Below are 16,355 nucleotides of genomic sequence, written 5' to 3'. Positions count from 1 at the left end.
TTCTGAAAAAGGGCATCATCAAGGCCACTGTCCCTGGTGTTCCTGCAGCCACTACTGGGTCCCCTTCCCCACAGAGGCTCCTGGGCCCTGATGGGTCATGGGGAGGGGTCCACTATCTCCCCTCACATGTAACCTTTGTAAGTGGTGCACCTTGTTGGAGGTGTCCATGAACTTGATGCTTTTGTACAAGATGGATGGGAAGGGAAGTGACGTATGGGAAACATACCACTTACAGAGCTAAGCTCATGTGAGTTCTGTAGTCTCAGCATCCTTTCCACCTCGGCCCTAAGCAGACTGTTCAAAGACCCAGGGAAATGAACAGAGACGCTGTAGATGGAGCTTGCTGGCCATAGCTGCCATTTGCTGATCCCTATACTAATCAGCCCTCCTACCAGACCCTGTACACAATTAACCCATAGATTTCAAAATGTCGAGAATAAAAGAAAATCATCACTACAAAAATTGGTAGCATAAGTGTGACTATAAACACCTTTGTGTCAATAAATTTCATAACTAAAATTGAATGAACATAACAGGGTATCTGCATTATGATTCTCCATGTAAAATAGGCGCATAAATGTGCATGTACACGAACAGATGAAATTGTTGGCAAAAAACGAATATGCTGAAGCAGATGCTCATAAACAATGTTTAAGAGTACCTGCTGTCCCCAAACCACAAACTTCAGCAACAAAATTGTAAAACTTAGACTTTGACTCATCATTTACCCTTACAAGAAATGACCTAAGGGAACATTTGTAGACACAGAAGTGTGTGGATGTGTTGTGTGTGCGCGCGTGCGCGTACGTGTGTGTGTGTGTGTGTGTGTGTGTGTGTGTGTGTGTGTGTATGCATTTATACACCAACCCACCTGGGGGGCATGTCAGGGTTAGCATTTGCTTGCCTGGTGGCATGGGCCAAAGGCAGCTGTGGGAATTGTCAGGTGGATGAGTGGAAGGAAACCCTGTTGTCTGATCTGGCTAGGGAAGGAGGTGGAGGGTGTGGAAGCCCGATGGCGTAGAGAGAGGAAGTAGAGGGGCCATGCCATGGTTTCCATGGGTCCTGCCTACAAGGGAACCCAGGCAGCCGAGAGAGCCTGAGTTGAGCCAGACACTGCGATTGTTAATCCCACGGGAGAGCATCTCTGTTCCTCCCTATGAGGCCAAAACCTGGAGTGTAAACTCTGCTCCCAGTGTGAGAAGACTAAGGCTTAGTGGGTTACAAGAGCTTGGCTCTGACCATTGCAGTCCTATTTGGAAGAAGAGTTGTCTTTATTATTCTTTACGTAATGTCAACTATGGCCTCAGCACCCATTTTTCAGAAATTCACGCTCCAATATCTGGCTCCCACGATATCTGCTTTGAAAAGCAGAAAAGTGGTAGGAAGTTACTTCTGCCAAACATGCAAAAAGTGCAGGCATGATTTGTCAATTGGTGGTACTTCACCCGTGCCATTATTTATAGGATTGTAACTTGAAAACATATACTACTATCATTTCAATTCAAAAATGCCTGTTTCGTCAAGTGCAAGAATTCCCTCCTAAGTGCATAGGATAAATAGAGCAGATGTCACATTCAGCACTTGCCTGAAATTTGGTACTGCCAACTGCGCATCTTTGGGGAAGTTCCCAGAGGACTAACCACAAAGTGAGATTCTGGGCTACTGTCGCTGCTATTTGGAGGTGATAAAAAGTGGCTGAAGCCCCTCAAGAACATGGACATAGAGCACCTGCTGTCAGCTCCGTGAGGGATGCACTACCGGGCAGAGAGGTTGACTTTCCCTCCCTCTGAAGGTGCTGAATGAGACTCCTCCCAGAGTACACTCAGGAAGGGGAGCGGGTGGGAAGGTGTGTGGAGACAGATGAGGCATGGGGAGAGCTGTGGAAAGGCCCATTTCCCATACACCTGTTCACAAATCACAAAGCTGAGCATGGTATGGTCTATGAAAATGCTCAAAAGATTAGGAATGATAAGTGAAATGTGTGAGCCCTGTTGGGACAGGCCCAGAATGGCTATAGTTAGGCTTTTTCACTGAGAGTTCTGGCAGTCTATGTTATACTTAGAGTTTGCAGCCAGGACTTGGCACCAGCTACGCTACAGGCTACAGTTAGTCAAGGCCAGAAACATTGAATCAGCGAATAGACTCAAGGTCATAAACATTAACTTATGTAATGAGTTGGCAAGGTGCCTTCTTAATCTGCATATAAAAGGGCCTGTGGCAAAGACTCCTGGCAAAACGGGATAATAGGACCAAAAATGGGGGCAAAATGAGGGCTAAATTGGAACTGGCTGTGGGCTGAAGCTGAAGCTGAAGCTGGAGGCTAGAGGCTGTGGCTACGACTGAATAAAGCGCTTCTACTATCCTAACTGCGTCTGGCATCTTCTTCAACCAGCTGATCTGTTTCCTGGGTCTGAGTTCTAGCATGACAAGTCCTAACCTCCCGATCTTCCTTCCTTCCTTCCTTCCGCAGCCCCCAATAGCCGGAAAGCATCCCTTGAGAAGCCCCTGTTGTGTCAGGTTACACACCTGCTTCTGCAGGTCTCCGGGTAGAGCTTCTCACAGTCTCACAATCTCCAAAGGCCAATCACTAGAAGTAGCATGTGTCCTTTCTCATCAGGATTTTTTCATAAACGATGCTTGGAGCAAGCCGGATGGATCTGCTTAAGGACAGCCAGGGTGAATGGGATGGGAGCAGCGGTGCACAGGGTCTTTGGTCCTGGCCCTGTTGGCTCATGTCTGTGTCAGGGGAAGAGAAACCCAGGACCCACGGCATACAACATGCAAAATCACTCTTTATTGTGAAGATAAACAGCCATCTTCAGTGGGGAAAACACAAAGAACGACTAGTCATTTGGAAGGTTATGTTACCTGGCCTACAAGTTAACTCTGACTTCTTGGTCAGCCAGACCTGCAACCCCAGTCATGAGTGTGGCCCTAGGTCAGTGACAAAAAAAAAAAAAAAAAAAAAAAAAAAAAAAAAAAAAAAAAAAAAAAAACGATGACATGGATGAAGAGGACGACGACATCCAAGGGCTCCTTTCAGGGCATCCGTTTGAAGGCCTCCTCCGGGATCTTGCCCTGGGTCTGGGGGGAAGGAGTCAGGATTTCAGAAAAGGCCAGGTGCCCTGAGTTCCATTCCCAGGCCACCTGGCCTCCACCTTCCCAAAGGCTCAGAGACATCCCTCTTTCACCTGCTTGATCCCCAGGCCTCACCTGGAGCATAGTGAAGACCTGACCAGCTCTGATGTAGTTCCACTGGTTGTCCTCAAGGCACCTGGGGTGGGAGAAGAACAGATGATCTCCATTACTACCACAGGACAGACATGCTGGACACAACATGCCACCTCTTAACCTATGCTGCTCTTTTTCTGGGATGCATGTGCCAGAAAGAGGACCAGTGTAATGACGAAGAAAGACCTTGTGAAAACCAGAACGTCTGTCACAAACATTCAGGCTCAACAGAATTCAAAGCAGCAAAATGGGGGTGTTCAAAACAATAAAGGACCTCAATCATACTGATAAAGAAAAGACACTCAAGAAAATAACAAACTGAAATTCAAAAATGAAAACTGTGCAATTGTGTTTGAATTGAGATACAAGACATGTGTCGTAGCACTTACTTTTTTAAGGTGCACGATCAGGTGGTTGTCTAGAATATTCACATGCTTGTGCAGCTATGCCACCTATCTATGCCACCTATTCCAAAAGCTTTTTATCACCTCCAAGAGATCACTCCCTATTATCCTTTGTGACCACTATTCTGCTTTCTGTCTCTATGGCTTTGCCCATCCTGGACATTTCATATAAGTGGAACCGTACAATATATGACCTTTTGTGACTGTTTTTTTCACTTAGCATGATGTTTTCAGGATTCATCCAGGACACAGCATGTATCAACACTAAGTTCTTGTTAACGATTCAATAATATTCCACTGTGTGTATGTACCACCTTTATTTATCCATTCATCAGCAAAAAGGCATCTGAGCTGTTTCTATTTTTTGTGCAATACAAACAATTCTGCTACAAACATTTGAGTAAAATTTTTTTTGAGTTCACGTTTTTATTGCTCATGGTATATACTTCGGAGTGGGATTACTGGGCCATATTGGTAACTCCATGTTTTAACACTCTGAGGAACTGCCAAAATGTTTCCCCCAGAGACTGTTCCATTTTATATTCCCACTGGTACAATGGGAGGTTTCCAACTTCCCCACACCTTCACCAACACTTGTTAACTTTCATTTTGTTAATTAAAGCCATCCTAGTGGATGTGAAGTGGCAACCCATTATGGCTTTGATTTGCATTTCCCTGCTAACTAATGATGATGAGAAATTCTTCAAGTGCTCTGTGACCATCTGTGCATCTTCTTGGGAGAAATGTCTATTCAAGTCCTCTCCACATCTTTACCTGGGATGTTCGTCTTTTTACGGCTGAGTTTTAAGAAACGTTCTTTGTGTATTCTTCTGAGATGTGTGATCTGCAAAATTTTCTCTCGTTCTGTCAGTTGTCTTTGCACTTTCTTGATAGTGTCCACTGACGTACAAAAAGCTTTTAATTTCTATGAAGTCTGTGGAGTCCAATTTACCTATTTTTCTCTGGTTCCTTGTGCTTTTGCTGTGTATACAAGAAATGGTTGCCTAAGTCAAGGTCATGATGATTTACATGTATGTTTTCTCCTTTGGGTTTTATAGCTGCAGCTCTTTAAGTCCTTCATCACTTTCAGTCACTGCATATGGTGCAAGTTGAGTGGCGGTGAAAATTCATGGTTTCTCAAGTGGACATCCAGTCACGCTGGTGCCCCTTGTTCAAGACATTTTTTTTTTAATAAGCCCATGGCACTTTTTCAACAGCCCAGATAATCAACAGTTGACCATAAATGTGACGGTCTATTGGGTAGACTCTCAGTTCTGTTCCACGGATTCATATGTCTGTCTGTATGCTGGTACCACGGGGTAGCAGGTTTTGAAGTCGGTAAGTGTGAGTCTTCCAACATTGTTCTTCTCCTTTGAGACTATTCTGGTTATTCTGCATCCACTGCACTTCCATATAAACATTAGGATCACCTTGTCAACCCTGGCAAAGAAGCCATCTGGGATTTTGGTAGGTGTTGTGTTGAATGTGAAGATTCCTCTGGATAGCATTGCCATCTTAATGATACTAAGTCTTCCACCCTATGTATAGGAGATGTCTTTCCACTTGCTTATGTCTTCTTTAGTTGTCTTCTGCAGCCATGCTTTGCTGAACATTTCAGCACATATGATTTTTGTTTCTTCTGGTACATTTGTTTGTAAGTGTTTTACTCCTTTTTAAAAATACACATATATATTTTTTAGTTGTAGATGGTCACAATTCCTTTCATTTTATTCATTTATTTTCATGTAGTGCTGAGGATCAAACTCAGTGCCTCACACATGCTGGGCAAGCACTCTACCACCAAGCTGCAGCCCCAGCCCAGTGTTTTACCCTTTTCGACGCTATTGTAAATGGACTTGTTTTCTTAACTTCACTTTTGGATTGTTTACCACAAGTACACAGAATGTTGGATCCTTGCTGAACTTGTGTATTTGTTCTAGTGACTTGTCATGATGGGTTCTTTTGGATTCTCCATATGGTAGGTAATGCCATTTGAGCATTACACTATTTTTTATATACTTTACAGGCATCAGTAATAAAAGCATGTTACCATTGCCATGGGCCCACTTTTACTTTGCAACAAATATTCACAGGTTTTTCTTCCCAAACATCGTGTGAGTTTCCATTATTCACTCCCCTACCCCACTCCCATTTAATCCAACACTCACTTCTTAGACCACTCGAGCTTCATCCCAGACTGGATGGAGAAAGCCTGCACTGTTTCCCGCTGCTCTTGGGAGAGAGTGGACATGAAGGTGGAGCAGAGTGCGGGTATGGGGTTGGAGAAGGCACTCTGGATCTCAGCAGGGGTGGCGTCCCTTACAAGCAGGTGGTCATTTACGATGCAAAGACTAGAGGGAAAAAATTTTTTTTAAATCAGTCCCCAACCCAATTGGCCAGGCAGACAACCCTGCACTGCCAACCTCCTTAACCACTGCCACGCAGCACCTGGACTCCTCTAATATCCCTGTTGTAGCTGCCTTCTGGATTCCCAGGCTGGAACCCACCTTTGGAGAGATTTTGTACCAGCTTCATTGGATTTGTCTATGTAACCCCAACACATTTTCTCCCACACAGCAGCCCCAGAGCCTGGGCACTCTTGTCCCCGCTTTCAAAGGAGGACACTGAGTCACACTGAAAGGACAAGTACTTTGACTAAGGTCATAGTTAGTGTTGGGGTCAGAAAGAGAACTGTCATTCCAACTTTTTAAAGCCCTTACTCTTAACCACTAGGCCAAGACCACTTGTTGGATCTACCTGTTGGTCTTCCACAATATTGAGAATAGCCTGAGGACTCTGCCACCACATTCCTATACCACTGGTCCCAAGCTGGGAATGGCGTGCTCACCTGCTCCACAGCACTCACCTGGAATTGCGGCCAGGAGTAACAATGAAGGTCCGGGTGAAAGCATGAACACATCCCTGGGACTTTCCTTCCACTTCAAGGACAACAAACAACACTCCCTTAGAGTTGCACATGCTTTACATGCTCAAGCAGCATCCCCCAGTCAGGTTCTTACACTGGAGGAGGCCGGGCCCAGACAATTCTTCACTTGGAGTTAGGAGAGCATGGCAGGAATGGGGAGGACAACTGGAACAATCCATTCCCAGTGATGGGGCCCCTACCACATGTTGGGCCCTGTGAAAACCACTTCAAAAGTTCACTTGATCCTTGTCTCATGTCTGTCCAAGAGATGGGTTCTACTAGCCCCAGTTTACAAATGGGGAAACAGAGGTCAAGTCATTGGTCCAAGGCCACAGAGTAAGAAACTGGGAGGACAGCCATTGAACCCTACAGCCTGTGTCCCTAACTAACACCAGAGCTGTGGGGCAGGCAGGCATGGGCCATGTTCAGACCAGGGTGCTTTGTGGGCAGAATGGGAGCACTGAGGGAAGAACAGGAAGAAAGGCCCATCATCAGGGACACTGAGGGGAGTTCTGAGAGGGTGCCCACCCAGGGGAGGGAGCAGTAGGGCATCTGAGGAGGTCCTGTGAAGACACTCACCTTCCTTGAACACCCCATTCACAGAGAAGCAGAGCATGGTTTCCTGAAAGGAAAGAATGCAGGAGCTCAGGATCCTGCTTAACTCCCTACCCACCTCCAGCTTTCTGGCCCTGCCCCAGGGAGGAAGCAGGTACTCACCGTCTGGAACCACATGTCCACCACAAAGGAGCTGAGGTCGTGCCGAGTCTTGGGCATCACACAGAGGGCACCCAAGATGTCAAATTTCGTGTGCTTCAGCTGCTTCCACTGGTCTGTAGAGGAAAAGAGAAGCAAAGGTGAGGGGGGCTGCCACACCGTTACCCTTAACCGCCATGACTGACTCTTCACACCCCCTTATGCTGCTGCCCAGTCCACCCCATCTCACACTTACAGGAATCCTCGAGCTTCCTCATATTCTTGCTATCCTTGAAGAATTTGCAAAAGCTGCTCCTAGGAGGAAAAGGAGAGCAACAGGTCGTAGTCCAGCCAGTGCGGGTGTTGCAAGGAGATGGCGAGTGTCACAGTGCCCCGGAGCAGGGTCAGACATGATTGCAGATACTCACTGGGCTGGGTTCTTAGAATGGAAGGGAATGGTCAGGGAGAAGCATGCTTTGTCATGGTAAGCACTGAGGAGACCCTCTCGATCTCCGTAGTCATAGATCAAATGATACCTGTGAGGGAGCAAAGGTGACAGGCTATCTCTGTGCCCTGGGCCCCAGATAAGACCAGAAAATTCCTGTGAGCAGACCTGTACTATGGTAGACCAGTCTGTCCCAGGCCTCCCCTTCCTCAGACTCCCAGGGGAACTTACTCCTGCAGGAATTGCAGAACTACATTCCTTAGGGTCTCAGATCCTTTATAGTCTTCCTGGAATTAAAAGGTCATTTTAGACTCTGTGGTGGATAAAGCCTCCCCCACAACACACCCATCACTCTTGGTCCTTCTTCCTCACCATGCAGGGTTTTTTTAACTTGGGGACATCAAGGTCCACGACGATCGCTGTGGGTAAATCCTGGCCATCCTTGAGAAGGGAAGAGGAAGTCAGCAGTGCAGCTCAGGGTGGTGGCACTGCATGGCCAAGGAGATGAATAGGCTCAAGGGGGAACAAGGGCCAGAGGCCAGGTATACAATGGCCCTGGAAATTCCACGGGTGTGACTGCACTGGGTGTCTGCATCATGAGCTCCTGGGAAACTCGACCATTACATGCATCCCGTGGGCGGGTGTGCGTGTGCATGCGCGTGTGTTCTTCCCGGGGAAAATGTCCATGCCAGGGAGAATCCATGTCCTCTACGATGGAGGATTACGTGGTGCACACGTAATCTAGGCGAGACCCACAAGGCTTGGGGGCAGTGGGGGGTCGCGTAAGTGAGGAAGAGGGGACGAGAACAGAGGTAAGCACTTACCAGGCGTAGCAACTTGGGGAAACAATCCTGGATGGCGCTGTGCAAACAAAAAATCTAATGAAGTGATGCGACGGTTGGTTGTGCAGACTCTCTCTCCCTGTTGCTCTCCTCCCTCTCCTTCCCCTGGGTAGCTCCTGCCTACACTGCCTGACCCCCTTGTCCAGGGCCCACGGAAGGCTCTGCAGGGAGCAGGGGATGGGGTGGGGGCCCCGGGCTCTGCTACCATGCTGGGTGTCCAGCATTCTGAGGGGCACGGCCTGGCCAGACCAAGACCAGGTCATCCCCCGCCCCCCAGGATAGGATGCTGGGGCGGGGTGGGGGTTTGGTGAGTGAGGCAGGGAGGGGAAGGCAGGGGTATGGCGACTGAAAGGGAGTCAGGGCAGGGGCGGGAGAGATGGGGAAAGAGGAATCAAAGCAGAGGGAAGGGGAAGATGCTCTACCCTGGTGCGGGAGGTCAAGGCGGCAGTGAGAAGAAACCGGCTCCCCCACCGCAGCCCACTCCTTCACCTGCCCCTGGCTGGCCCTGGGGCCCGAGGCAGGAATGAAAACATGCACCTGCTGGGCTGGGGCCCACTGGATGCGGGTCCAGCCTTTGCCTCCAGTGTGAACACGCCCAGAGCCGGCCAGATATGGGAATAGGAGCCGCCCCCGGGGCAAGAGTCATTCTCAGAACCAGGAGTGAAGGGTCAGGCCCCAGCTCAGCAAGGGAGGGAGGGTCTGTGGCCCCCTCTTATGGTCACCGGGTTCCCTCCTGATGGTCCCTGTGCACCTGTGCCTGTCTGAGTCGGTGCCTTGCCCGAGGAACCATCTTGACTTGGGCTACCCAGGTTCCTCTGAGGGCCCAGGTAGGAAGGTGTGATGTGGAGCGAGGGAGGGAGCCGCAGTGTCCCCGAGAGGCCTGCCCTCCTGCCGCTGCCGCCGCCGCCTCCTCCTCCTCCTCCTCCTCCTCCCCCTCCTCCTCTTCTGCCCTGTGCCTTCCCCTCCTGTCTTGGGAAGCCCTCTGCTCGCTGGCAGTGGCCCACTTCTGGCTCCTTGACTCAGGGACCCACATTTCTCCCCAAGGAGAAGACAGTTCCCACCAGTGGCCTAGAGGATCAGATGTCAGGATGGTAGCCACCCAGGGCCTCAGTCCTCAGCACGGGGCATGAAAATCTCCACGTCAGCCTGGGACAGGTGGGGGGACTCCTTGGTGCAAGGGCAGAAGGGCCACTCCTAGGCGAGGGGAGGGAAGCCCAGCCCCATCTTGGGAGGGCTTGCTGAAGGAGGCCAGTGCAGAGGGGCAGGAAACACAGCGCAGTCCAGGAGAAAACGGGGAGCAGATCGGAGGAAGGAAAGCAGACCTGTGGGCAAAGCTGAGGGACAGAGACAGAGGAGAGGGCACGGCCTGTGGTCCTTCCAGAGGACCGGGGCTGCATCCTCCTGCAGACGGGGACATCAGGGGCAGCTCAGGCCCCCGGGGGAAACAGGTACCCTGGAAGGGTGACGGGCGTCACCAGGCATTATCTACCTTACATAGGCAGACTGGTCTGGGAAGGCACTGCACAAGGGGTTCCCTTCTAGCCACAGCTCTTCCAGCTTCAGCCCTTTCAGCTTGTCCAACTCCGTGGAGGTCCTCAGCTGAGAAGATGGGGAGGGAACCAGGTAAGGAGACCCAGGGAGAGAGGGACACCTGGGACCCTGCACCCCAGCCCCTGGGACCTTCACCCACACCCACAGCTGCCTTTGTCTGCCTCTTGCCATCGCCCTGCTGTGCGCTACCAGCCGCCCTCAACCCACATTTCATCTGGCTCTCTCTTCTCACCTCATTGTTGGAGAGGTTCAGGATCTTGACTTTGGGAGCCTTCTCTATGATGTCTGACAGGCCATCCAGCCGGTACAGTTTGTTGTTTCGCAAGTTCAAGGACAACAGCTTTGGGAGAGGAAGCATTAGAGCGATGGGGACTACCTAGAGCCTGGGAGGCACATCTGCCCTGAATGCCGTCCCTCCACCCCTCTGCTGAAAGACCAGCCCTGGGCCTAAGGTCTCACCTCAGGGAAATCCCTTTCAATGATCTGCAGGGTGGCAAACATGCAGTTTCTTCGATTCAGGATCATGTCGATGTCATGGCCCACCAAGTCTTCAGGAACCCAAGGAAAGGGAATCAGAAGGCTAAGAGAGGTCTGCCTGGACCAGCGCCAACACAAACCCTCCCCAAGTATGAATAGGAAAAGAAGAGCTCAAACTATCCCTATTTGCCCACGACATGATTCTATACTTAGAAGACCCAAAAACCTCTACTAGTAAGCTCCTAGATCTCATAAACGAATTCAGCTCAGTAGCAGTGCTTAAAACCAACGCCAATAAATCAATCGCATTTCTGTACACCAAGGATATATCAGCTGAAACAGAAATCAGGAACACTATCCCCTTTACAATAGCCTCAAAAAAATAGAATATTTGAGAATCAACCTGACAAAAGAGGTGAAGGACCCCTATAATGTAAACTACAGAACACTGAAGCAAGAAATTGAAGAAGACCTCAGAAAATGCAAAGATCTCCTATGTTCCTAGATAGGCAGAATCAATATTATCAACATTATCAAAATGGCCATGCTACCAAAAGCGCTACACAGATTTAATGGAATTCTCATGAAGATCCCAATGATGTTCTTCACAGAAATAGAAAAAGCAATCATGGAATTAATTTGGAAAAATAAGAGGCCCAGAAGAGGCAAAGCCATCCTTAGTGAGAAACGTGACGCAGGAGGCATCACAATACCAGACCTCGAATTATATTACAGAGCTACAGTAACAAAAACAGCATGGTATTGGCACCAAAGCAGACATGAAGACCAACGGAACAGAAGAGAAGACACAGAGACAGACCCACATAAACACAGTTATTTCGTCCTAGACAAAGGTGCCATAAATGTACACTGGAGAAAGGACAGCCTCTTCAACAAATGGTGCTGGGAAAACTGGAAATCCATATGTTGAACCCCTATATCTCACTCTGCAAAAAACTCGACTCTACGTGGATCAAGGACATAGGTATTCGACCTGAGATGCTGCAATTTCTGGAAGAAAAAGTAGGCCCAACGCTCCAATATGTCAGCTTGGGAACCAAATTTCTCAACAAGACCCCATAGAGCGCAAGAAGTAAAATCAAGAATCAATAAATAAGATGGCAGCAAACTGAAAAGCTTTTTCACGGTGAAGGAAACAATCAAGAACGTGTAGAGAGACCCTACAGATTGGGAGAAAATCTTCGGCACCAGTATCTCAAGGAAGGCATTAATTCCCAGGATATAAAAAGAATTCAAAAACTTACCCCAGAAAAATAAATAAACTGATCAATAAATGGGCAAAGGAACCAACCAAACAGTTTATGGAAGAAAAAATATAAATGCTGAAAAAATATATGAAAAAATGTTCAACATCTCTAGCGATTAGAGAAATGCAAAATAAAACTACACTGAGATTCCATTTCCCTCCAGTCGGAATGCCAATTATCAAGAGTACAAGTAATGGTAAATGTTGGTGAGGATATGGGGAGAAAGGTACTCTCATACATTGTTGCTGGGACTGTAAATTGGTGCAAACGCTATGGAAAGCAGTATGGAGAGTCCTTAGGAAACTTGGAATGGATTTTATTTATTTTATTGGCTGGCACGGTGGCGTACACACCTGTAATCCCAGCCACTTGGGAAGCTGAGACTGGAAGGTCACGAGTTCAAATCCAGCCTCAGCAAAGCGAGGCACTAAGCAACTCATCAAGACCCTGTCTCTAAATAAAATAAATATAGGGCTGACGATGTGGCTTAGTGGTCCAGTGCCCCTGAGTTCAATCCCCGGTACCCTTCACCCACCAAAAAAAAAGAAAACAGAAAAAAGAAAACTTGGAAGAGAACCACCATTTGATCCAATTATCCCACTCGTCTTGGTCTGTACCCAAAGGAATTAAAAACAGCATACTACAGTGAGGCAGCCACATCCATGTTTACAGCAGCTCAACTCACAGTAGCCAAGCTATGGAAACAACCTAGGTGTCCTTCAACGGATGAATGGATAAAGATAATATGGTATATATACACGATGGAATATTACTCAGCCACAAAGAAGAATGAAATTATGGCATTTGCCAGTAAATGGATGCAACTGGAGTTACCATGCTAAGTGAAATCAGCCAATCCCCAAAAACCGAAGGCCAAATGTCCTCTCTCATTTGTGGATGCTAACCCAAAACAAGGGAGGCTGGGGAGGGGAATAATAGAAATGCACTGAATTAGACCAAGGGAAAGGAAGGTAAGGGAGTGGGGAGGGAAACAGGAAAGACAGAAGACTTAATCAGTCATAACTTTCCTAGCCTTGGATTTGTATACACAACCAGGTAACTCCACATCATGTATGACCACAAACGTGGGATCCTAAATACAATAAGTTACGTAGGTATAATGTGCCAAAAAGATTCTGTCATGTATTACTGAAAAGAACAATCAAAAACAATTAAAAAAAAAAAACGCCTCCCCAAGCTGAATCGCTGCCTCCTCATCCTTGGAAAACCCCTCTGCCCTCACCTGCCCTAGAATTACTGTGGTCAGTAATACCTGGATCAAAGCGGAGCTTCTGGAGGTCGAGAGCTTGCTGGGAGACATCATATCGCTTTCTTATGGTCACCTGCAGAGGCAGAGATGGAGAAGGTGGCTCTGAGGATGTGTGCTTTTTTGGGGGGGGTGACAGCAGTCATCATGTCGGGAGGTGAGAAGAGGTAGGGTCTGTGGAGTGGGCACGCAGCATGCCTTGAGTCTGCACTACCTTTAGCTGCTCCACTTGTTCTGGCGAGAACGTGTTCTGCACAGAGTAGGGTACAGCGGAAGGGCCGACGAAGACCAGTACCTGTGAGAAGGAGAGGTGGGGTAAAAACAGGCCCACTAATCCCAAGCATGACAACCAGCCCCTAGTCCATCCTCCCGCCCCAAGACATGGGACAAGGAGAGCCCCCAGCACACACCTTTTGGTCATCCTCATCGCAAATCTTGTAGCTGACATCCTTTAGTGCAGAGGCAGTGCTAGCATCCTGGACAAAGAACCGGGCCCGATTTCTGATGTAGTGGAACTACAGGAAGCGAAGGCAGAAGCAATGTGTCACATGGCAATGGCCCCTGCTGAGCCAGGCCTCTCCCCCTCCCCTGGGCCACTCTGCTGACTTCACCATCCTCTCTTACATCAACCGGGGTGAAGGAGACACTGCAATGGCTCTGGATGGAATTCATTAGCCATGCCTTGTCATACTTTCTCCCATATGGAATCTAAGGGTAAAAAGAAAGAGTAGGAGAGAAGGAGACAGCAAGGAATTAGGAAGGGGAACAGACCCAGTCGAGTGTTCTTTTCTCACCTGGCATTAAAGGACTTCGAAAGGGACCAATGACATGATTCCTTGTTTCTGTGCTCAACACTGATTTCCAACCCCTTTCTTTCCATTCAGAAGCTCTCCTCCAAATGGAGATGTGTGTTTAACGGATGGTGTTTCATGCCAATTTCAATCTGTTAGGTTCAAGAACATCCTACATAATGCAGACCTTTCCAAGACACTCACCGTGACCTTGAACCAGTTCCTCTTCTCTCCATCTCGTGACTCCCTCCCCATTTCTCTCCCTTGAGGTTTTCTGTCTCTCCACTGATTAACATGGATATGTTCTTCATTATGCCATTTCTCTCTCCTGTTGTTGCGGTAGGCTGCATAAGGTGTGCTGGCAAAGTGGGAGAAGGAGGGTGTCCATCAATGCTTAGAAAGGCTTCTACACCCCCGCCCCTCCCTGATGCCAAGGCCACAATGAGGACTGTTCCACCGGTATGCCACATCCACTGTCCTTGAGTTTTCCAGTTAGAGAAGAAAAGGAAGGCCACAAAGAGTGGTCCAGGGGCTGCTGCCTGCAAACTAGGCTGCCTGGTCACTTACTATCTTACTTGGGGGTCATCATGGACATCCCTCATCTCCATGTTTCCATCATCCTCCTGGTGGCATGAAGGTGGAAGCTCATACCCAGCATGCTCATAATGAAAATTCCTCCTGCCAAAGTTGCTCCAGGAAGACCTCCCACCTCTCTTCCTTCCTTGAAGGGCACTGCATCTGTCCCTGTATTTTGCAACTGGGAACAAAAACACAGGCTTAAATACACATCAGTGGTCCACTTACAATGTACCACATCATGGGCTAATGTGGAGGAAGGGCAAGCAAAGCGTCAGCCTGCCCCAAGGACCAATCTGCACACCGCCAAAAGCATACTCCTCTGTCTGGCCAGATATGAGAGCCTCATCTCACAGGTGAGACAATCAGAGGAGACACTGTGCAAGAGGAAGCAACTCTGTTGGACCTTTTAAAAAGTGGAGCAGGATTGATAAGGATCAGGGGTGAGTCTGCCCTTGGGTTAGGCTAGACACCATCCGCACACCAGGCAGCTGCCCTACGCTAGCCTTCTCTGAGGCTTCTCCAGCCACCACCACTTGCTGGGAGGCAACCTCTGTCACTCACCGGATCCAATCTGCCACCACATCTGACTGTGAACAATCCGCTAGCCAGCTTCCTTTGCTGGTGTAGTAAAAGCTTTAATGAGTGTCGGGAGGAATCTGAGCCTACTCCACTGTCCCTGCCACTTCCACCCTCGCCCTGGACGATACTCAGCTTGAAATATTCAGGGCAAGCCTTCCCTTTGCACAACCTGAAATGCTTTCAGCCCAGGACAGGACTCTTCCTAAACTCGACTCTTCTGTATTAAGGGTCTGAACGACAGACAAACTGGAATGAGTAAGCTTCAAACACAATTCCCAAATTCCTGTTCTCCATCTGTTATGGATTCCCACTGTGATTCCAAATGGGTATGGAATGTACTCTGCATGACTTCAACTGATTTAAATTTGTTGAGGTGTGTTCGGTGACAGAGAAGATGCTCTATCTGTGCAGAAGATTCAGGTGCTTGGGAAAAATCACAATGACTAATTAAAATAATGATAATGATAGTAATAGAAGGGAGATCAGTAGAGTAGAGCAAGCAGATCAGAGGGGAGGAGGGGGAAGGAAGAGAAAGGGAAGGTACTGGGGAATGAGATCAAATCATGTGCATGTACAAATATGGCATAATGGCATCCTGCCATTGCGTAATTATAATGCCGCGATGAAGATATTTTAAGAGCGCACTCTTCTGGTGGGAGTGGAGTTTTCCATGTATGCCATTTAGATCCTGTTCATGTATCATATGACTCAGGTCTTCTGTGTGGGTGCTGGTTTTCTGTCCAGGAATGCCAGAGTATGGGGTATTAAAGGCCCCGACCCTCGCTGCAGATTTAGCTATTCCTCCATTCAGGTCCCTCAGTGCTGTTTTTGGTGTTGCTGTTGTTGTTTCGTGTACTTTGAGGCTCTGTGGTTTAGTACCTACATACCTAGCACCATTATGTCTTCCTGCCAGATTGGCCCTTGTATCACTATGTAATACCCCTCTCTGTCTCTCCCTAATTGTCTTTGCTCTGATGTCCAGTTTGTTGGACGATGCAGCCTCAGGTATGTTTATGAAGTGTTTGGATTGTTTCTGGCCCTGGATTCTCTCCTCAGAGTTGCTGTTGCTTTGCAACCCCTGCATTCCCCACCAACATAACTAGCTCATCAGGTGGCAGGATTGGGAATGGTTCTTGTTCTTTGTTTGGGGGGAGGGGTGGCATCTAGAGAAATAAGATACTCAATTCCCTCTCCCACAGGTATACTCACTGGGCTGATTTTACTGTTGCCAGAGTTGACTGAAAACATGTACCAGCAGAGGGCAACATTAGTGCTTTGGTCCAGATGGGGATTAGGTTACCA

At 48.2% G+C, this 16,355-nt stretch overlaps 1 protein-coding gene across 1 annotated transcript; it reads right to left on the bottom strand.

The window, feature by feature from the left end:
• Nucleotides 1–3,039: 3,039 nt before the first annotated feature.
• LOC124972282 (nuclear RNA export factor 2-like) lies at nt 3,040–14,518 on the bottom strand. Its single transcript, XM_047536554.1, has 20 exons — nt 14,463–14,518; nt 14,100–14,253; nt 13,729–13,812; nt 13,515–13,619; nt 13,319–13,399; nt 13,111–13,180; nt 10,552–10,640; nt 10,325–10,432; nt 10,031–10,140; nt 8,524–8,560; nt 8,072–8,140; nt 7,931–7,986; nt 7,683–7,790; nt 7,511–7,569; nt 7,279–7,391; nt 7,141–7,183; nt 6,502–6,574; nt 5,804–5,986; nt 3,214–3,274; nt 3,040–3,084 (listed from the first exon to the last, which is right to left on the bottom strand). The coding sequence occupies exons 1-20, from the start codon at nt 14,501–14,503 to the stop codon at nt 3,040–3,042; spliced, it is 1,689 nt and encodes a 562-aa protein (XP_047392510.1). The 5' UTR covers nt 14,504–14,518.
• Between the last annotated feature and the right edge of the window lie 1,837 nt (nt 14,519–16,355).

Source organism: Sciurus carolinensis, chromosome X, assembly GCF_902686445.1.
Source record: "Sciurus carolinensis chromosome X, mSciCar1.2, whole genome shotgun sequence".
Lineage (NCBI taxonomy): Eukaryota > Metazoa > Chordata > Mammalia > Rodentia > Sciuridae > Sciurus > Sciurus carolinensis.
Note: the sequence above shows the minus strand (reverse complement) of the source record. Positions and strands in the feature narration are given on the sequence as shown.

Bases quoted from the DNA above. Each gene is read 5' to 3' on its own strand.
- LOC124972282 (XM_047536554.1), bottom strand. From the start codon at position 14,503: ATGGAGATGAGGGATGTCCATGATGACCCCCAAGTAAGATA. The intron at 8,561-10,030 runs GTAGATAATGCC...TTGTTTGCACAG, and splicing joins GACCAGTCTGCCTATGTAAG to CGCCATCCAGGATTGTTTCC. The intron at 3,275-5,803 runs GTGAGTGTTGGA...CTCCCACCCCAG, and splicing joins AAGCTCGAGTGGTCTAAGAA to GTGCCTTGAGGACAACCAGT.